Consider the following 23,511-nt stretch of genomic DNA (forward strand, 5'->3'; position numbering starts at 1 on the left):
TTAGTGAGAAGTAACGAAAGAGGCTTGGTTGAACATTTACTGGAACCTGCAATGTATCTTTGTTTGTAAGGATTCTTATGAAGTTTCGGAATCCAATATATATAAGGTAGTTCAAATTCATTTTGGCTCTGTGGAATATTAAAAGTATTCAAAACTGACAGGTGATTTTGAAGAATTTCTTCCTTAGAAAGAGAAGCATGAGTATAAGTAGGGTTACCACTTGTAGAATTAAATCCAAGTTCTTCTAGATTGCAATTTATATAATGAACCTTACAAACGAAGACAATGTTGTTACCTGCTTTGTCGGCAGGAACCAGTACGTACTGATCGTGTAATCTATTTAATTCTTTTTTCACTTCTGGTTTATTGAACACAGAAGGATAGATTGTTTCATTTTGCCCCTCAATCTTTTGATACGTGATTTTAACATGGATCTGATACATTTAATCCACTCTGACAAGGTGTCAATGTCTTCTTTTTCATATTTGGTTAAATCAGATATAATGCTGTAAATTGTTATATATTAAAATTTCAGAAATTCAGAGAGTAAAATATTTCTTTCTTGAAGGCTTACATATAATTTACGCAAACAGTGTATTCATGTTTAATAAATAATGATGGTAATGGATGCCTAACTGATTTTTAATGTGTCCTTGTCCGTTAATTAATGACCCCAAATTGGTTCAGCTTCCTAATCCATTGTTTTTCAAGGGTTTTTTAATTTTAAGGGCATGATTCTCATTTAACCAAGAGTATCTTATCCTAAGCAAATACCGGTTTCATCGAGCAAATTTTGCACACTTTCTAAGCAAGGTCATCTACATAGTAAAACTTCCTCTCATATGTATTTTATCTTATTTTCTACTATGTTTATATTACAAATCATGCAAAGGTCAGAGAAGCCACGATCATTATTCTAAAAGAATACCATAAGTGCCATAAAAATATAAAAAAAAAAACTAGAGCCGAGCTCGTTGCAAAGCAACGAGTAGGTCTTCCGTCCTGTTTTACCGGAAGTAACTTTTATTTGAAAAAAAAAGAGTAATGAAGTCGAAAAATGGTTTAATCCTCCAAATCTATGTTCATTTTTGCAAAATCAAGCAATTTTTGGCAACTTCCGGTTTGACCGGTAGTACCGTCAACGGACGGAAAATTAAGATTTAAGCTTCTTGTGACATATGATATCCAAAAACCTGTAAAGAACAACAAAAATATGCAATTTTTGACTACTTCCGATTCGACCAGAAATGACGTCTCCGGACGTATTTTGACAACCTCATTAGATAAAGCTTGACATTTTGAACAACTTTGCTTATTTGACGTATTATAAATTCTCAATACTTTTTGAGATATTAAACAAAAACTTTCAAGGGCCCTAGATCCCTAATTTTAGGGGCCAGCCCCTTTTTAATGATATCAAATGAAAGCGCTTGTAATTATGCACAACTTTTATTCAACATGTCTTAACAAAATATTTTTTGTTTTCACGATAAAAAGGAAAATATCTGTAAATTTTCGCTCTTTTAGGGGTTCTAATTTTTGACCCCTATATAGCGCCATTTTTAATGCAGAAATCGAAAACAAAAACCGATCTGCATAACTTCAATCCTTCTGTTATCTAAAGCAAGTAAAATTTCTGCTCCAGCTTTTGTGGTCTCTGATCCTTTATCCGGAAACGAAAGCCTATGATTTTTCGTTTAAAGGGGAATAACTAAAAACCGGAAGTGACTTTTTGAAATCTTAGTCATTATTCTGATAGAGTTTATAAACGTTTATAACCTCTGAAGATTTTAGCGAAATCGGTTGAGAAATGTGTGAGATATGAGGCCTCAAAGTTGGCGTCTAGGAAGTAGAAGAAGAAAAAAGAATAACTAATAATCTTTACCAACAGAATCAGTAGAAGGTCTTCCGTTGGAAACGGAAGACCTTAAAAACTTTAGATGGCGTTTCTCTAATTTTTACTTCTTCACTATTAAAAAAAGTATTAACATCTTTAGATTATAATGCAAATAGATGGATGAAGTTTTTATTGGCGGGTTAGATTAATTCCGAGAATGAAGAAACGCATACAATAAACCTCCCACCACTACCCTCACCCCCACCCTTCACTATAGAAATCTTGAAAAACTTGAAAAAGTATTTCTAAGTAATAAAACTTTGTTTTGAAAATATTGTTTAAATACTTTCTCTTCACCGAATCAACTCTATAATTTAAAGGGGGTTACAGTTTTTTTTTTTTTGATGGAAGGTCCATGTAATACTTAACAATTTAAATTTCTTCAATGATTTAGAGTTTTAGAATGTTAATATATTAGTTCAAATTTCTAAATTTCAAAAACTCAAACTGCTTTGGTAAATTTAGATATATATTAAGAAATTTAATATTCTAGTTCAAAAATCTAACTTTTTAAATTTCCAAACTGTTGTAAAATTTTAATATTTTAGATTTTTTCCCCAAAATCTACAAAATTCAAATTTCCAAAAACGAATTTTGTATTTTAATTATTTGAGGTTTTAATCTACCCCTCATTCAGAAAGTTTTACGCTTATCAATCTAAAGTTAAGTAACATTTTTCGTCTTTTTATTATTTAGAATTCACTTCAAACTTCGAAATCTCAACTTTCAAAACGTTTTGATTCTTTTTTAAATTTGATGTTTTGATTTAAACATGCAAATTCAAATAGACAAAACACTTTTGAGTTTTTAGAATTTTAAATCAGATATCAAATTCCAAACCAAGTTTGAATTTTGAATGAATGCCAAAAGTTCTTGTAGTGAAAAAAAGGATTTAGATACCGTATAAGTGGAAATTTTAGCGAGACGCAAATTTAGCGATTTCTCCTTAAAAACTGGTATTTTATTTTTAGCGAGAAGTAATTTTAGCGATTTTAAAATGCTCACTTAAGAAGCTAGTACAAATAACACGCAATTTATTTTTAGCGATATTCAATTTTAGCGATCTCAACAGCCTCGCTAATAATGCCAAAATTAAATCCTCGCTAAAATTTCTACTTATACGGTATTCAGAATATTGAATTGATACATTAATAGTTTCAAAATTCAGATATGGTTTGGAAATTTGATATGTTGGATATTTGAAGTAAAAATCTACAAAAAAAAAATTTAAAGTGCTTTGGTTATGTAAAATTTGAATGTTTGAACCAAAATTCTAAATTTCTTAAAATCTAAAACGTTTGAAAGATGAAATTTACAAGTTTGAAGTAAACTTTAAAATTCTAAAAGACGTAAAACAATACTGAACTTTAGATTGTTAAGCGTAAACTTTCTGAGACTAAAAACTCAAAAGTTTGAAGAACAAAAAATCTTTGTTGGAAATTTGAATTTTGAACATTTAAGGTAAGAATCTAAAGACTCAAAATGCAACACCTGTTTGGAAATTTGAAAATTTAGATTTTTGAACTAAAATATTAAATTTCAATATACCAAATCAGTTTCAGTTTTTGAAAGTTTGAAATTTGAACTCATATACATGTATTAACATTCTAAAAGTCTACATCATTTTAGAAATTGGAATTGTTAATTGTTACACGGACCATGAAGGGATGATAATTATTTTCACGCTAGTAACGCCAGTAACGATCTACGAGATATTCGACAACAGGTTATTTTGTTTAATTAAAAATATTTAAACAAGAAAAAGAAATTAAATACAATGAATAAATAAACAAAGGGGAAACCCCAGGCGCGACAACTCTTTCATGCTGGTTGTAGGGTGGTTTGGGGTGTCTCTATTTTTTTTTGGTTATAGTTGTCTCTATAAGATGAATAATAAAAGTATATGATTCCCGGGGAAAATGTTACTTATCATTTAGGAAAATAGCAAATCAGGCGATATAAAACGTATCTATTGTAGGTAATCAGAGATGAATTCTAGTTTTTCACATGCCTATGATTTGTATTTGAGGAGGGGATTGTAATCTGGACTTTAAACCTCCATTTGATAAAGGATGATATAAATGATAAGATATGTTTGTTTTGGATCACAACATAAAATATGTTGGAACGCGTGGTTTTTCGTTATCAACAAAGGAAGGATAGGGTACTATCCCTTGCCAACTAGTCGCACACACCATGTGTTCCTCATTGTAAATAGTTTTGTTTTAATGAATTGAATAAAGTGCTTTCACCTTTGCTTTTAAGGGATATTTTTCAGAATTTCTTCCATGTATCTATGTATTGACAAACTATATAAATACTCTCTTGTTTAGCCTTTTGTATATAAATGCATATTAAATTCTGCAGTTTGAAAGACTTTATACTACACTGATCAAGAAGGTCTTTATCTTCAAGTAATTTATAACGATCTTTTTTTCTAAAGTTTGGAGTTTGTATATGAAGGAAAATTTGGGTTTTTCCAATTACATCAGGTTTGTATTATTACAACATTTCTCGTGTTTATTGGAAGTGTTACTCATCGCTTATTTTGTTTCATACAGAAACTTTCTTACCCGTTATCAATTTTATCTTTTCAGATCTATTTAAATAATCTGGAAAGGTTCAGAAAAGTCTAAACTGCACTCTAAACAACAGGTAAGAGTCCAACACTTTTCTTCCTTATATATATATTTTATTATTCGTGTCGTTGGGCATTTTTAGTGCTTTATATAATCTATATTAATATTACTTCACTTGAGACAGTTACGTTAGTTTAAGAGTTGTAAAAATGTGCTTTATAAATAATGATTAATTTCATTACAACGTGTATTGGTAACAATCCTCTGTTAAAACGAATATTAAAATAACTGTATCTCACTTCTATTTTCAATGTCCATGTAGTGTAGGACAGCGCCATGAGAATTGGCATCGAAATCAAGTTTTTTGACTTGCCTAGATAGCCGAGCGGTCTAGCGCGCTGTTTCTGTACAACTAGGAGACAGATTCTGAAGGTAGAGAGTTCAACCCGGGCTGGGGCGGAAGTGCACCTTGTCATAACGCAGAAACATTTTTAGACAACTCAGAGTAAAACAATAGCCTAAAAATTGTTTGAAAAAATTGTCAGACAACATTTAACTTAATATTTTCTGAAAACTCTTGTTTCAACACAAAATTGCAATATGTTCACATTTAACGAGACTGTTGACATTTTTCTTAAGATCGGCTAATTTCTCAATAGTGTGGTGGTCCTTAACTGCACTCTAAACAACATAGTGGGCACGAATTACTCTGCTACCTCCGATCACATGGTATACGTCACAGCACCTGTTGTGACGTATACCCATCCTCGCTCTCTTTTGTGTTACAAGCTGCAGAGAACGGATGTGTCTCTGTTAGCTCCGTCATTATTGTATTTCATATGTAATAACCGCGGGCACTAATAATCATCAATTTTATCATAGTGTGTTCTCTATTCCACCATCACAGTAGATAATATAGAGAAACGCTATACTAACTTAAATCGTTTTAGAAATGAAAAGGATTCTCTTGAGTTTCGAGCCTTTGGGGATCTGCATAATATACAGTCGATAAAGCTTTTATTATACCCCCCGCTTGAAAAGCGGGAGGGTATATAGTAATCGTTAATTCCGTCCGTCCGTCTGTTACGCTTTGGGGTACCCATCTCTTATCCGCAACTCCTCTCATACCACTGAATGAAATTTGATGCAACATTCACAGAATCTTTATTACATATTGCCATTGTGCACCTCCTATTTTACTTTTTGATCCGACACATATTTTGGGTTTCCCGGCCACAGGAAAACATGGACTTTTTCACCAGTTATAACCATAGGGGAGGCGGGGGGTATCATTTAGTGAGCTCATCGCTCACAGCACCTCTAGTCTTATCACAGATGGCATCAAATTTTCTTCTTATATTTCCATTTATGCCATTTCTAGTAATGTATCCAAATATGAAACAAATGTGTCAAGCTGCGTGATTTCATTTATTTCGAATTAAAAAGATATATCGAACCAACTTAGGAATGAAAATAATTTTTTTTATCAAAGAAATGTCCATATATTTAGCGGTTTACATATTTTTAACTTTCCGTCGGATGTGACATTAAATGGTGTCCCGTGTCAAGGATAACAAACCCTTGGCACGCCAAAAACCGTTTCTCTGATTTGGCTCACTGGGAGCCGCTAGAGAAACTAAAAATTTTCAAAACCAATTCTCCCGCCGAGATATGGCTGAAATATTGCCGACTCGTCGTTAAACAGTAATCACTCAAACAATAAATCAATCATCGATTATCGATATATCTTAATCTGAAGGCCACAGCAAGATTTTTTTTTTTTTTGTGTTATAAATTTTGCTTTAAATGAACAAAAAAAGAGTTTGCTAATTACGGGATGCAAATCATGAAATCGGCACCAATGGGAATTCCGAGATATTGTTGAATTACTTGCATGTAGCATATTCAATCAAAATGATTTCAATAAAACTGTATTACGAATGATCAATGATAAGGAAAGTAAATTTACGGTTTTTCTTTTTATTAAAAATCAGCGGTCTAAGATGAGAAAAAAAAATGTATTCATTTATCGTGGGGCAGCCCTGCACGATCATTATTTTCCATTTATCATATTAATGCCATTTTTTTGGTATGAAAAAAACTATGGACATTTTTAGATTGTGACGCATATAGGTGGGACAATTGAAGGCTATGTTTCAATGCGAAGTGTAATAACAACGAAAAATGTAATAAATCAGGATTATTACATTTTGCGTTATTACATTTTGGGTCGAAATCAACGCAGAATGTAAAAACACAAAATGTAACAACATACTTAGGATGGTAACATTTTGCGTTATTACATTTTGCGTCGAGATCAACGCAATATGTAATAAATATGTAATAAGATGGTTTTTGGATTATTACATTTTGCGTTTTTTCATTTTGCGTCAAGATTAAGAAAAGGGCAAGACCGCGAAATGTAATAACACACTTTTTGTCAGTCAGGTTGAGTATAATTTTCAACTGAGTAGTTGACGAAGAAAAGGAACGAGAAGAAAAAAAAACAAAAGGAAACTAGAGGTACTGTGAGCAATGAGCTCACTAAATGATACCCCCCGCCTCCCATATGTATAAAATGGCAGTGTCCATGTTTTGCTCTGGAAAATCCAAAATATATGTCAGATCAAAGAGTAAAATAGGAGGTGCACAATGGCAATCTGTACTTAAGATTCTGTAAAAGTTTCATCAAATTTCATTCACTGCATGGTACATGTATGAGAGGAGTTGCGGATAAGAGATAGGTAACCCAAAGCGTAACAGACGGACGGACGGGCGTACAGACGGACGGAATTAACGATTACTAGATACCCTCTGCTTTTCAAGCGGGGGGTACAAAAATACGCTAATTCTTAAAATAGATCGGATTTTAAAATCTATAGAGGGAGCAGGGGGTTGCTGTTTTTGATGTTGGGGCGAGCGATTTGTTGTCCAGTGTGCTTTTGCGTTTCGATTGACAAATGCTATGAATCTAAATACTAGAGGTACTGTGAGCGATGAGCTCACTAAATGATACCCCCGCCTCCCATATGGTTATAACTGGTGAAAAAGTCCATGTTTTCTTGTGGCCGGGAAACCCAAAATATGTGTCGGATCAAAAAGTAAAATAGGAGGTGCACAATGGCAATATGTAATAAAGATTCTGTGAAAGTTGCATCAAATTTCATTCAGTGGTATGAGAGGAGTTGCGGATAAGAGATGGGTACCCCAAAGCGTAACAGACGGACGGTCGGACGCTGCATACACACAGCAAACGGATAATTACTCAATATCTACAAATCAACAATAAACAACTTGTAGATATCTACGCTAATCATAAAATAAAGTTTACTTTAAAAAATATGAAAAGTGAGACAGCAATGTATTTAAAATTTACACATAACTCTATATCTAAGGTCTCACTCTCACTCTACATTTACTCCGGAAAAGTGATTTAAAGAATTAAGTGCAAAAATTACAGATTTCACATTTAATAAAATTAGAATCTTATTACTTATTAGTCTGAATGAATTACTTACCATGCAAGAGGAAGTGTTGGTCTCTATGTCATATGTCAGATATGTAAAATATGTAACCTCAATGACTAAACTATACTTCCATCACCTTCCAAGACCAAGCAAGAATTAACCAAAAACACAAAGAAAACTTGGAAGGAAATACAAAAACCAATAAAAAAAGCATAAGACAACACTAAACAAGATTTTTGACATAACATATAAAACACTATATTTGCAGGATTGTTTCAAATTATATTAATTGTTCTAGATTGATTCAGTAAATATCTATCTCAAAACTCAGTCATAAGCAGAGAAATTGAATTATAATGAATTAAAATAAACGCACTATTTCTCGTGTTTATTACTGTGATATACGCGAGCCAACGACAGAGGTGAATGTATGAGCCGATGGTAGAGAGTGCTGGAAACCTTTTTGAATTGTACGAATTTCACCTGGTCCGAATTAATATTTCTCCGGAAGTAAACAATGGATGATGCGTACGCAGTCGTAATACTACGCAGGAGAGTACTTTGTTTACTAGTGTGTTTTATAATTAATATTTTGAGTTTACGTTTACAAAATTCTTCATTAATTTGATTTAAAAAAAGTTCATATCGCTTTCGTTAGTTTGATAAAGAAAGTTTATATTTTGGTCAACACAATTTCTGTACTCTTTAATATAGCGTAGATGTAATTCATGTGTTATCACCACGGCTTCCTGTTTAAGGGTTCTGACAGTAAACTAATAGACGGGGTCACGTGACCCCGTCTAAAAACCAATGAAACTAAAAGATACAAAATGACCATGGCCAGAATATAATTAGCGCCCTGAGGCTAACTCTGGATCTCTCTGGAAAAGAATAATTTAAAAATCATTTAAACATTAGTATGACATCATCTTTTGTTCTTTTAATGCTTTCTATTTCTTGCAAGGCCCAAAACAGTCCAATAAGTTACCTGAAACTGTCCAATAAGTTTAAAAATCTGTCCATTATTAAAAATAATGGACAGTTTTCAGTTACTTATTGGATGGCTACAGGTAACTTACTAGATTAAGAAAACACAACACAAATAAACACAAATCTATATTTTTTAGGCTATGAATCCAACAGTTTCACAGTGTAATTAAATAATCCATTCCAAGTCACAAAAACTGAAACATTGTAATTATTCCAATAAATGATGAAATGTATATTCCAGCTCACAATGAACATCAAAACTTAAATTTGAAGGAAATATCTCGATCTGAATACTATTAGAATGTTATTTGAACCAACAACACACGAGGGGATATCACTTCTCCTGGCAAGAAACAGTCGCTCCTTAAATTCTTATTTCTCACTAGTACTTTGAATAATTTTTCTCATTTTTCTACAGAAACACATCCATCGTTTTTCTACTACAGGAATGCAAGGGTGTGTTTCAATAGCCTTGTCTACTCATCTCCCGATTTGTTACTGATTTCGGCGAAAAGAAAGCTCATAATTTTGTTGATTTCTTTATCACAACACTTTAACGTACATCAACGTTTGGTACCGTGTAACATTCTCTCTGTCAGTTAAAAAAACACAATAAGTACCCGTTTACATTTCTGCTCTGATTATCCTCTTTTAAATCATCTGAATATTGTTGATTTAATTACGGAAACCTTTCTACGTTCCCTTTGTTTTTCTGCATCCTTGAAAACCCTTGATCACACGTTGAGAAATATTTGAAAAATAAAACGTCCACCTTGAGCTCAAAGTTCATTTTCTTGACAATCCTAGGCTCAAAATATCACAAGAGAGACATACCCGTTATGCATCGCCCTTCATATCTGAAGTTGTTTTGCATCAAAATATGCTTTCTTGGAAGAAGACATGCTTTCAACATTCACAATCACATCAAAATGGTGATTGAATCTCATGCCTTGTGATTAAATATTCTTTAGTCAGTTGTTTAAAAATTGAACTTACCTGTAACTGTCCACTAAGTTCACAATAACAATGAATACAAGTTTCTTTTGACTGTCATAAAACCCTCACCTGAGACAGTCCAATAAGTAGAAAATGCTAACTTAATACAATGGATGAGAAAAAGTTCTAAGAGAGTACATTATGAACACAATGGGGTAAATGTTTTAAGTAGGTTATAGGCCTCAAACTGTCCATTCTGTGAGAAAAAAGAACTATTGTCGGGCCTAACGGCCCTCCAACAGTTCTTTCTTCTCACAGAATGGACAGTTTTTGGCCTATAACCTTTACATACACTTAACTACAGGTTAAATGAATAATTATATAATTCAGCTGTAGAAGTGTGCTGCAAGTAAAAACATATACATAATTAAATTAATGGATAGATGCACATGCAATATGCATTGCTATGCACATGTGCATAATATATAAAAACATGAGTCTGTCACACACACAAGTACATGTACTCTGAAATTGATATGTAAATGTGATTGGTGTAGAAGCATTTAAAATCTGTAATGTTACCCTCAGGGTTAGCAACACACTTGACAACTGGTTATATTACAAAATGTCACATACGTGCAAATCATACAAGTATGTTCATCGTAGAATGCTCAATTCGCCAGTTGTGCAAATGAAAGAGGCGGAATAAACTTGACGAGAATAAAAGCTTGAGTCCGATGTAGCTTACTTTAAGGCAACAAACGACAGATGAAACATGCTTGTGAGTGCAGAAATAACGAAACGTTAGATGATTAAGGACTCTTTGAGTATAAAACAATAAATAGGTCGGGAAATCTTTTTTGAAGCTTTCTCATTTACTACAATAGAAGCTAAGAGTTTGAAAACTTTCTTAATAAGAAGGAAAAGACGATCTATGATTTTTTTTTATCTGACATCCTAAATCATTAAGACATTCAGAATAATAAAAAAAAAAATGGTGCTTGTTTTGAAGGATAAAAGTTTTTGAGAAGTTTTTGAAGAAATTGACACCCAATGGTTTTCCTTGGGGTGTCACTTTTAACTGTTATCCTTCAAAACAAACACCATTATAAAACATAACAGCGGTTGTGACAAGTCAACAGCGAAGCCTTCCTCCAACTAGTCACCTGATCCCACCTTTTGCAAAAATGGAGATCCGTGTTTTAAACCCTATTTACAGATTTTATTTGTAGATTTTTGAGATTTTTAAACTGGAAATTGAACACATTGGCTCAGAAAAGAAATTTTCAGATATATCTTACTAAAAAATTTCTATCTATTTATTAAGAGAAAAAAAATGGTTTTATAAATAGTTTTATTAATTATATCAAACATGTTTATCTGCTGACGGTATATATATAATATGTTATCAATCTCCCAAAGGAGATATTTAGCCCCCTTTAAGCTTACGTACAGAAACGCCTTTCAGATACAATTTTATCTTTTTTTTTAATTCTACATGATAGAGAAATAAAGTTTGAAAAAATTATATCTTAATTGTTGATTTTACAGGCCACACATTTTTTAACCATTCTAGTTACTTAAGGGTGGTAATCAGAAAAGATCAGAGAAAGATTGCAGAGACTACAAAAAACACCACTGTATGATTCCAGAAGTAGAAAATGTAAGAAATGTCTGAAACTTTTGTTAAAAATTTGCAAACTTATAAACTAATGAGAGGAACGTTCGATTTTTTATAGCTAAACAATAGAAAAATATTTTGTGGCTTCAAATACGTTTCATTCATGTCTCGCTAGTTAGTTTAAATTAGTCTACTTATTATTATTTAGAGTAAGCAAGCACAAGATAACTGTGGAAAACAGGATGTCTTTATCAAAATACACTACGCCGGAAGCTACAAATATTGGCAGACTGGCTGCGATTCTCTTGGATCCCTGTACAAAAACATTGAGAGAAATTCTGAAGAGAGAAGTGTCACCTTCCGACTTGTCCAAGGAAGTCCAGGATTTCATTGATGATGCAGTAAAGCATAGAAAAAAATTTAAAAGACTTGATTTTAAACAGGAAAATATCATTTTTCCTCCACCCACTTTAAAATATAGGGGAGATTACACAGACTTAGATATATCTTTGTTGTACTACCTCCTCCGCAATATTTGTAAAAAGATATCTCCACCTTCAAAAGGATGGGGAAATATACCAGATCCCAAGGACAAAAGTATTGCCGCCAACATAGAAAGAATTCGAATGACAAGAAATGAATGCTATGGACATACCGCTGATCTCTCACTATCAGAAGCAGACTTTAACAGAAATTGCCAAATTCTCCGAGACGCTGTTGTGGAATTGGAGAAATATTTAGGTACAACTATATTTCAGGATGATGTAAACGAAATAGAGATGTGTTCAATGGATCCAAAAGAAACGAAAAAAAAAATTGATTTACTAGGAAATTTAGTAGACCTCCAGAAATCATTAGATGATTTTTTAGGTAATATTGTCTACTATCAAAGGCATGATTCAAATGATTGTAACAAAAAGAAAAGTTTAAACTGCTTTGATCAAAACGCTAGAAAAATTTTCTCAAAATTTACAGAAAAATGACTCTCAGTGATAGTTAAAAAGTTTGTTAAAAAGAACAGAAAAATATACATTTATTCATTATAATAATTTATTGAAGCATTTCTTTTCGTTTAGATCCCAAGGTTTCCAGAAAAATAGGTAAGGGAATGGTATATTTGTAAAATAATCTAATAAGAAATTATACAAACAATTTATTCAGAACTATCACCATATACAATTTCATGACCATTATTCATGGTTTAAAATAAGAAAACAAAAAATATTAATTTCATTTTAACCTTCGCCAATCTTTTATAAATACTTATCTTATCATAAAAAATGTCGGGATCATATTGAATGTTTACATTTGCAAATATTTTAGATGAACCTATTGGTGAGAAAATATGTTCAATTATGTATGAACTTATTCGAGGGTCAGAGGTCAACGCGTGACCGAAAAACAGAGCGAGATGAACTCTTGTCTACATATTTCTTTCACGGTTATAGAGATTCTAAGTAAAAAGCGATGAAAAGATAAAATTATTAAAAATCTACTACTTTTTAAAACTTAATGCACAACCATTCCCAACGATAAATTTAAGTCCAGGCTTTTTGATACCATTGACAGACGCTTTTTCAATAAAAATGGAACTCGTAAATTTACTTACCTGGTCATTGCAAGCTTTTAAGGTCATTTGCAAATTTATTTTCTTAAAAAACATTCTGATAGCACATACAAATACTCTGAGTATAACATCAAAAAGAAGCTTGAGTTTCTGATTGACAATATCTATGTAGTTTTTAGGAGACCAGGTCTTCCAATAATTTATAGGAATTCCCATGGGTACCAATTCACCCCGTTATAAGCACACATATGTTTGTATTCATATGAAGCAGAATTTGTGCAAAATCGTATGCGTGAAAAGAAGAAAACACTTGCTGCGGCCTTCAACTTGACAATTAGTCATATTGACGACATATTGTCAATTAAGAATCATAATTATCATTCTTATGTCGATATGATACATGTATATCCTGGTGAGTTTGAGATAAAAGATACCACAGAGTCTGACAAATCTGTTTTATATTTGAATATTTTACTTCAAAAGACGTTAATGGTAATCTAACAGCTAAGTTTTATGATATACGTGATGAATTTAACTTTTCTCATGATATACGTGATGAATTTAACTTTTCTCTCATCAATTTCCCTTACTCATACAGCAATATACATGTACCTTCATCACCTGATACGGAGTTTGTAATAGTGTAGATCAATTAATTCGATACGCAAGAACATGCTTTATATATGAACAATTTCTAAAACGAGGTAAATTATTGATCAAAAAGTTGCTGAAACAAGAATTTCAGCGGTCTCGTTTTAAGTCGCCATTTCGTAAATTTTATGGTCAATACCATGACCTTTTTAGCATACAACTTATCATTAAGTGAAGTGCTGACTGACGTTTTTCATAACCAATTGTTAGTCCATTTTTCATACATTGAAATTTCCCGATCATGTTTTGTATAGTTGAATCCACACTTTTCAAAAGTTATGTCCCTTGACCGCCATTTTAGGGGATAAACTCATAGAATCCTCACAGTACCCTTTGTAGGTTTCACGTTTGTAACTTTGTCATTAGACTGGGAAAAATCGTTGCATAGTTTATACTGATTGCCCACAATTTACATGTAAATACAGTAAATTTATCAAAGCCCATCCAAATGTTTGGTTTATTGTTTTATGGACTTCTGATCGTTATCTCCATATGTTTCATGGATTATTTTAAACAGATATTCAGTGGATCTTTTTGCGCTGAGAAGAATGTTCTGAATACTATTTTAAGCCTCAAATCACACTTACTTTTTTAATCCGAAATTCCTTTGAAGTTATATAAACTACACAGGCGATTCCAGTGCTTTTGTCTTCAAATATATCAAGAACTCAACAGTTTATTCTCAGTTGATCACGTACAAGCCATGTTCATTTCCAAGTGAATATTTTAACATTGTTGTTTATTTCTTACATTTACATTTGAGACGAATATTCCGAGTTAAACTGCGTGTGTTACACGAACAGGCCGCCATATTGCTATGTTGTGACGTGCATTGACGTAGAAGTTGTTTGTTAAAGTTCGCCTCCCTACAGATATTGACATTGGTGTTCTGCGGTCCAGTTCAGGAAATTTCTGTTTATAATGAAAGAACAATGATTCCTATTGAAAAAGTCCTAATATTTTATTAGTTCTTCATATTTATGAAGTCAAAAGTGGTGGTATCATCTGTTTTACTCAACATGACTTCAAAGGAAGTTAAAAAGGCTAGTTACAGTATTATATTTACATCCACTGAATATTTTCTTTTTTATTTCTTAAGAAAACCCATTGCGTTCATCACTGCATGAACTACATTAGGAATATCACCTGTACAGATTTCTTGATCAGTGACCGCTCCATCAATGAAACGTACAAAGACATTCGCATCATTAACACAATAATTAATATTTTTAATCCTACTTAAAATGTTAATTCAAACAAATATAAATACATGTATAAACAATAAAATGTCTTTACTGGAATGAACGGTCGCAGCTATTGCAGAAAAAATTTACATTACCCGCTTACGCGGGTTGTGTATTTTTTCTGCAACAGCTGCTTCCGTTCATTCCAGTAACAACAAACAAAGAAAGCAATATACATAAGAAAAAATACACAAGCTTTAATTAAAAGACAGTTTAATGGTGAATTAAATAAAGTATAAAAATTTATTTCAGTAAGTGTCAATAAAATCCATTTAAAAACGTCACTATCATATGTTCAGGTAATGATCAGCAGTGTAACGTACCCCCCCCCCCCCCTCCCTTCAATTAAACCTCGATCAACTAGTTTAAATGCTGAAGTTTTTAAAGTCTGGTAAATTTTTAATATTAATTTCTATCTAACATACAGACACACACAAAAAATTATTCAATTGACCAAAGATTTGTATTTACGCAGTTTAAAATCATTCTACTACAACACAGGTGTCAAGTGCAGTAGTTACAAAAATGGCAAATAAAGACAGGGGTGGGGTAATTGAATAAAGTAATTGTAGTTGAACGTAATTAATGACATTTTTCAAAGTAATTGAAAGTAATTAATTACATTTGAAAAAGTCAATATAATTGTAATTGCTAGTAATTGACAAAATTATCAATGTATTTGAAAGTAATTAATTACGTTTCAAAGTAATTGACCCCAAGCCTGAATAAAGATGCAAAATATACATAATGTTTACCAATTAATGACATTAAGAGTACATGATGATCCAACGTGTATCAATCAATTTATGATCACAAATCAAAAATAGCAATAAAACTCAATCCATAAGAGGACAAGACAAACAAGCGAACTGTAAGCACGTTGTACTATTGACTTGGGCAGAAACAAACAATAAAAAATACAATGAAAACGGCGGGAACGGATATTTCTGGACCCTCTCTGATTTTTGCTAGAAATCACTTCTTTTTAAAACAAATCGAACTGAATTTCAATGTTCAGGCCCAAAGGGCTGAAGGGGTAGGGCATGGGAGGGGGTGCCCCCCTCTTATAGGTAGGTGTTCGGGGGGCCTCCCCCAAGGAAATTTCTTTTAAATGGATCTAAATGGTGCATTTTCCAGTATTTTCTTCTTTTTTTTGGGGGGGGGGGGTATTTTTGCTCTTTTAAAGACCGATCATCACCAATTTTTAATAAAATGTTTTCAGTTTAATTTAACTTTAATACAAGAGTTTAGACTTTTCTTTTAAAAAATGGTTAAATCTGACAATTTTAGGATCACAAGCAGTTGACTTCAAGTTGTCTTCACTTTAAATAAACCTTCATATTAATTATGCAGCAATATACCTTCATCTACTGCATACGGAGTATATACAAGTATATATATCTCAGTTGATTTGATAGGCAAAAGCATGCTCTTAGTCTAGGTATGAACAATTTCTAAAACGAGGAAAATTATTGACAAGCAAGTTGATGAAACAAGAATATCAGCAGTCTCGTTTAAAGTCATCATTTCGTAAGTTCAATGGTCGATACAATGACCTTGTCAGCAAATACAATTTCAGTCAGATGCAGACTGACGTTTTTCATTCCAATTGTTAGTCCATTATTTATACACTGAATTGACGACGGATTTTTTCCGTTATTTCCTGATCATGACCAGAAGCACACGGCGGGTGTGACCGGTCGGCAGGGGATGCTCACTCCTCCTTGGCACCTGATCCCACCTCTAATGTTTTGGGGGTCCATGGGCTCCATATCCCTCCTTTAGTTGTATGTCAAGCTGACTTCCAAGATACAACTTATGTGCAATTTTAAACACGTTGAAAAAAAAAATGATTTTTTTAGAATCTCTAACTAGTGCTTTTCAACTTGAGTACACTGTCCTGTCAATATGATTTGGAATATAAACAGACATGTACAATAACCGTTCACGGTAGCTCAGTCGGTAGAGCGCTCGTTCCGTGATCGGGAGGTCGTGAGTTTGAATCTCGGCTGCGACTGACCTAAGTCGATAAAAAATGGGTAGCAACTGTTCCTTCGCCATGCACTCGGCACTTTGAAGTGAAAGTTGCGGGTCCTTCGGATGAGATCTTAAGAACCGAGGCCCCATGTCAGCGGCAGGCGTTGGTACGATAAAGATCCCTCACTGCTCAATGGCCCTGAGTGCCGAGTAAAGGACAAAATTTGAAGCCCTTTACCGGCAAACGATGACGTCTCCAAATGAGTGAAAAATTCTCGAGAGGGAGTTAAACAATATATACAATCAATCAATCACATGTACAATTCACAGGTACCTAGATCTTGGTTCATAAATATGTATGTACCTTATTGATATAAAAGTACTTTTTTTACATATCAATAAGTTACATAGGTATTTATAAACCAAGACCCCAGTACCTGCGGTACAATTAACGATATTTCAAACTGAGGAAAATATTACAGAAAGTGGAGAATCTGTCAAAACAAGAGGGGTTTGCTAAGCCAACCTGGTTTTGTAAAAAAAAAAATGTAGTAATTTGATTTTTAAAACGGTAAAAAGAAAAAAAACTGAATAATATTTTATTCACATAATTAAAAAAAAACATGCATTTTATCAGCAAAAGAATATTACTGAGCAGCGCTATAAATAGGCAGTTTTCTGTTTTTGGCACCTGACTATATTGTACTGTGATTTTGTGACTTCACTAGATGCACGGACTACCCGATCTTTGAGGTACTCTCTCTGTTGATTACCTCAATCGCAACTTCTCGGGCCTTTCCGACTCCCTTTTCATGATCTTTGAAATAAATGCATGGAGACCTTTCATCTGTGGAATATGGAGTTTAACATTATCCAATGTAGCTATTCCACCTAAAAATTAAAAAAGAGTTTTTTAATTCTAAAGCACAAAAATATTATTTGTATGTGTGTAACTTAGTTATAAATAAATAGATTTTCATTGGTTGTTTGCTAATTAATATGTAAATTAGATCCATATATAGATAAAATTACACCACTAATGTTACCAAAGAGGAATAACTCCAATAAAATTTAATAACATTTTGAAGGTAACTCTGTAAGGCATACCTTATAGTCTGCTTCAAAATGTGCTATAACTGTGATCCAATTTTGCTCCTGTGTCTAAAATAGGAATTTTCATTGTTAAGTAGAAACCAATATTTTTTCTAAATCAGCTCAATGTTTAATTTAAATTATATTAAAATTTTTTTTAAACATACCTTTGAAAAATAAATTCCCTTCTTTGATGTCTGTATTGATTTCTCTTTCTGTTAGCTCAAATATGCTGCTGTTCGTCTTCTCGCTATCATTCCAGTACAGAACCTGAAATAAATATATATAAAGATATAAGTATATATATTTATACTCACTTGAATGGTTTATAGTAACCCTGAATGATCCAATCATAATAATAGCTGAAACTCATTTATGTCTTATTCCTGATGTTTTTACTTTGCTTTCAAATAAAATTTCATTTACATCATTAAATAACATAAATACATGGTTATATTTCACAAAGACAAAAACATACAAGACAGAAACAACTGTTCATAATATGGTGTTGTACTTTATGCATAGTTATTTTTTAATGACCTATGAACAATAAGTTTTGTTACACAATTTTATCATTATAAATACAGTAAAACTCAGCAATATTGATTACCATAGTTTGCTATTTCTTTCTTTTTTTTTTTTTTTAAATTTATGCATTTCCAAAATTAATATCATTTATATAGCTGGGGAACCAAAACTAAATTTTGCATTGTACAGAATTTGCAGTATTTTTGGCAATAGTAAATGAGTTTTTCTGTAAGATTGGAAATAAATATATAAATTTTTCATGCATGCTGTGACATGCTTTCATAAAAGTATTGGTGTAAATATGCACCATTACAAAACCCTGCTAAGATCATTACATCATGCAATAAATTCCTTGTTTATAAACCCATTTCTATGAAAATGATATGGCAAATAAATCTGTCTTTAATCAATATAAATACATTATAAGAAAACCATTTGATTCCATGGGTTTTTAAACATTTACTTCATAATGTTAATTAATTAAACAAGATGTGAATGTTAAACAGTGAAATTAATAATATATCTCTTTTTAAAATGACTTTACTTTAAACACCCCATTGCTGTAGCTTAAAATCTGTCCCTCCCATTCAATGTCCTCTCCATTATCTGTCCATGTGTGTAATATTTGTCTGGATACAAAGTCCCTCGGGTTGGTGTTACATGCAATACTTTCTTGATATTCCTTTCTTTTTTTCAGTAGTGTAATCAAATTTTCTTTCAATTGTTTCTCGTCAAATACTTTTCCTTTTTTGCTAAAACACAATAAATGTCTAAATTCTTGTTCTACTTTAAAAACTTTCTTATAAATATTAATCTGAGTTTTTAACGCTGTCATTTTTTCCTTCTTTGTCTTTAAAATGCACAATTTTTCATTAATTTCAGTCTCTGAAGCCCATAATCCATGTCTGTGAATATCGTCTAACGCTTTGTCGATGGCATCATTTTTTCTTTCTTTCTTCTTCTTGTTCTCCTCTTCTTTTTCTTTTATAGTCTGCAAATGTTTGTTAAATAATTCTTCTTTCCTTCTCTTACTTTCAATTAAAAAAGCTCTACTGTCTTTTCTAGCTGTATTTACAATGTTCCTCTGTTCATTTTCACTTTTTTTTTCTACCCATTTTTTTGTTTTATTATTATTATACATTAAAATACTCTCAATTGTATTTACAGATGAGGTGGCAGCATATTTAAGTTTAAAATCTAACTGACCCATTAACCGTTCAATGGTTATATTATTTGTCGAACATGATGAACATTCTTTAAAAAATTCTGTTGAACATGAATTAAAATATTTTCCTCCTTCTAAAAAATCTGCAAACAACTTCTTTGCCTTGTCAATTAAAACACTAATGCACCTCTTAATAAAAACACATGTAAGGTCATCATTTAACGACATAGAACATAAAAAATCTGACACAGGGTCATAAAAATCTCGACCTTCAAACAGTTTGATTTCCCTTTTTAATAATGCTGAAGGGTTTTTATGAATAACATTTAAAACATATAAAAGTCTTTGATACACAGTGTTTATACTTGTAATATTCCATAACTCTAAAGTTTTCTGCCAGTATGGCTCAGTAATAAATTTACATATAAAACCAAGAGCTCTCAAAATTGTTAAAAATACTTTGCTTTGCAATGATGTAACAATTGCATTCAAAACAACATTAAAAGAACTCCTCGAGAATAAAAGATATTGTAAAAGAAGTTGATGCATAAAAAATGTACCAGCAGCATTATAAAAACACAAATTAAAACGATTTCCTCTTACATTCATCACAGGGAGTTTGTCTGTTCCGTGACTTTTCAAAAACACTCGACTAAATTTCGGATCACCTACTCCGTCTTTAAAAAAAAATTTTGAAACACTTCTTAAAATAAACATGACATAAGGATCTTTAGGTGTACTGGAATGTCCATCAAAATGAATATTTAATTCTTTTTCAATATTATAAAACTCTTGTAAACAAACATCTGAAAATTGTAAAAGAGGGTGCACTGAACATTTAAAAGAATGAACATCGTGAGAAATTTCACTAGATAAAATAGAATTTACTTTCTGTTCCGTGGAACTTCTATCAGTCATAAAACAAGATACAGATTCTAAAATACTTTTTTTATCGCTTTCTTTCTCTGAAATATCAGACAACATTTCTTTCGTACTATTTACATATGTTTCACCCTTGCCATCTGGCACTTCTCTGATTCCAGCAGTTAAAAATTGATTTCCAGTATTAAATTGCAAACCATAAAAATGTTTTCCCTTTTTAGTGGTGGCATCTCTGTGCATTGTAATGTTTTTACTATTTAAAAGCTCTTCTTTAACATGATTTCTAGATAAAACACCCATTTCACTTGATAAAACTGCTGTTGTACTCTTACTTGGTAAATTTTTTACATGAATATCAAAAATATTTAAAACAGCTTCAACAACAGGAGAAATATGCTGCACACCAATATTATTACTGATAAAAAAATAGTATAACTTTCTTAACTTAAAATTGAAAGGTCTGCCCTTTGATTTTTCTCTAAAATCTACATTTTTCTCAATATGTACAAATTCTGATGATTCTTTCATATCATCATTTTCATCTCTTTCTGCATTCAATGCATCAATTTCTTTTTTCAAGTCTTCAATATATGACTTTAAAACGTTGCACTGCACACCCTTATCAACTCTACTATATTTCTTTTCAGTTTCTTTTTTTTCAAATTCATTTACCTTTTCTTGTAAATGTACAACTTTCTCAGATTTTCTTTTAAGTTTCTGGTTCATTGATTTAACATTAATGTTCCTTAGTTTTTCTCTCAATTTATGGTTTTCTCTTTCAAGATGTTGAATTCTGATGCTTTTTTCAATATCCTGTAAAAGATCTGTTGATGAAGAAGTCGATGAGGCCACAAAGGTTGATGAGGATGCCAAAGTTGATGAGGCCGCAGAAGAAGTCGATGTTGACACAGAATAAGTCGACGTTGACATGGAAGAAGTTGATGTTGGCACAGAATAAGTCGACGTTGACATGGAAGAAGTTGATGTTGGCACAGAAGAAGTCGACGTTGACAAAGAAGAAGTTGATGTTGGCACAGAATAAGTCGACGTTGACACAGAAGAAGTTGATGTTGACACAGAAGAAGTCGATGTGCACACAGAAGAAGTCAACGTTGACACAGAAGAAGTCAACGTTGACACAGAAGAAGTCAACGTTGACACAGAAGAAGTAGATATGGACACTGAAGAACTCGATGTTGATTGAATATTTTTTTTACTAGCTGGTAATTTGAATAATTTGTTTCGAAATATGTTATATTTTTCCTTATTATTGTATTTCTTGAGTCTTTGAAGTTCTTTGAATATTTTTTGGACTTTCAAGAACAAACTTGACTTTACTATTGAAGCTGAATCCAACTGAAGGCAGTCACATATAGCCTTGCATGTATTTGCAACATTGCCTTCATTTTTTATGAAAATTTCACTCACATTCTCATTTGTTAGAGACATGGTGCATATGAATGTGCAGTTAATTAGAATTTTACCATATATATGCTGTATGAAGTGAACATAATGACAATACATTGATAAGCTTTACACATACATTTGCAACAGCACAAAAAGCATGACGACACAAACATTAAAAGCACACATAGAAATTTATTCTCTTTAGAGAAGTGGACATGCTTCGCCTACATCCTTTTTTCTTCACAGGTCTTCATTTATTGAATCTGGAAGACTTGAGGGTTTGTGAAGGAAAGTGGATGTAGGGCAAAGCCTGTCCACTTACCTAAAGAGAATAATAGAAAGTATGGTATTGTGATAATATTTACCTTGTATGGAAAATTCTTTCAGAGTAACTGCCACTTTCACAGATGATATGTGAACCTTAATAAAATAAATCAAATTAATTTTTCAAGGCATTACTTAAATGTATCTTAAACCAGAAATATTTTTTTTAAAAAAACAGACTATAATGGAAGGGAGGTAATAATATACTGAGCAAGCATCGAAGTTTACGTTTTTTATTCTAACCAAAAAAGCGCAACAAGTTTGCGCCTTTTTTAATATGCTAGTATCAAAATAAATGTATAATGTATCGCTTTACATAAAAAAATCACCGCAATCACATACCACAATTATATAAAATAGTGAAATACACCCCAATTACACTTCTTTCAACTTGCACGTGTATTCTTAAAAATACCTGTATCAACCAAATTCTAAACAATTTAACAACTGTCTATGCATTTTTTGTCATTAAAAAACGGAAAATTATTTAAGATCGAGATGACAGGGTTGTAATTATCACTTACAGATAAATCATTACTTACCCGTCTGCACTGACCCACAATCTCATCCAATATGGCTGTCAGGTAGTCAGCGGGAGTTGTCGTCCTTAGTGTAAAATGGCGTCAACTGGAATAGCTATCCAATGTAATGATATTACCTAAACTAGAGCCGAGCTCGTTGCAAAGCAACGAGTAGGTCTTCCGTCCTGTTTGACCGGAAGTAACTTTCATTTGAAAAAAAAGAGTAATGAAGTCGAAAAATGGTTTTATCCTCCAAATCTATGTTCATTTTTGCAAAATCAAGCCATTTTGGCAACTTTCGGTTTGACCGGAAGTACCGTCGACGGACGGAAAATTAAGATTTAAGCTTCCAGTGATATATGATATCCAAAAACCTGTCAAGAACAACAAAAATATGCAATTTTTGACTACTTCCGGTTTGACCGGAAGTGACGTCCCCGGACGTATTTTGACAACCTCATTAGATAAAGCTTGACATTTTGAACAACTTTGCTTATTTGACGTATTATAAATTCTCAATACTTTTTGAGATATTAAACAAAAAATTTTAAAGGGCCCCAGATCCCTAATTTTAGGGGCCAGCCCCTTTTTGATGATATCAAATGAAAGCGCTTGTAATCATGCACAACTTTTATTCAACATGTCTTAACAAAATATTTTTAG

The 23,511-nt window shown here is 32.3% G+C and overlaps 1 protein-coding gene and 1 long non-coding RNA gene across 3 annotated transcripts in view; one reads left to right on the forward strand and one right to left on the reverse strand.

Moving 5' to 3' along the window:
* The window catches only part of LOC134233003 (uncharacterized), a 54,612-nt gene extending 31,646 nt beyond the window's left edge, over positions 1-22,966 (reverse strand). Inside the window, exons 1-5 of one of the 2 annotated variants that reach the window (XR_009984891.1) lie at positions 22,870-22,966; positions 22,369-22,423; positions 18,189-18,291; positions 18,037-18,090; positions 17,801-17,820 (exon numbers count right to left, since the gene is read on the reverse strand). This is a non-coding gene — a long non-coding RNA (uncharacterized LOC134233003). Of the gene's footprint in view, positions 1-17,800; positions 17,821-18,036; positions 18,091-18,188; positions 18,292-22,368; positions 22,424-22,869 lie in introns of those variants that run through there. The other variant, XR_009984890.1, reaches the window with a different exon arrangement.
* LOC134233015 (uncharacterized) lies at positions 4,435-12,884 on the forward strand. The gene is made up of 5 exons (XM_062715016.1): positions 4,435-4,552; positions 11,421-11,532; positions 11,699-12,360; positions 12,567-12,590; positions 12,814-12,884. Exons 3-5 carry the CDS (start codon positions 11,733-11,735, stop codon positions 12,882-12,884), a joined length of 723 nt encoding a protein of 240 aa, XP_062571000.1. The 5' UTR covers positions 4,435-4,552; positions 11,421-11,532; positions 11,699-11,732.
* Positions 22,967-23,511: the final 545 nt, after the last annotated feature.

The sequence above is a fragment of the Saccostrea cucullata genome, unplaced genomic scaffold, assembly GCF_032062105.1.
Source record: "Saccostrea cucullata isolate Sc308-1 unplaced genomic scaffold, CSIRO_AGI_Scuc_v1 ctg1011, whole genome shotgun sequence".
Classification (NCBI taxonomy): Eukaryota; Metazoa; Mollusca; class Bivalvia; order Ostreida; family Ostreidae; genus Saccostrea; species Saccostrea cuccullata.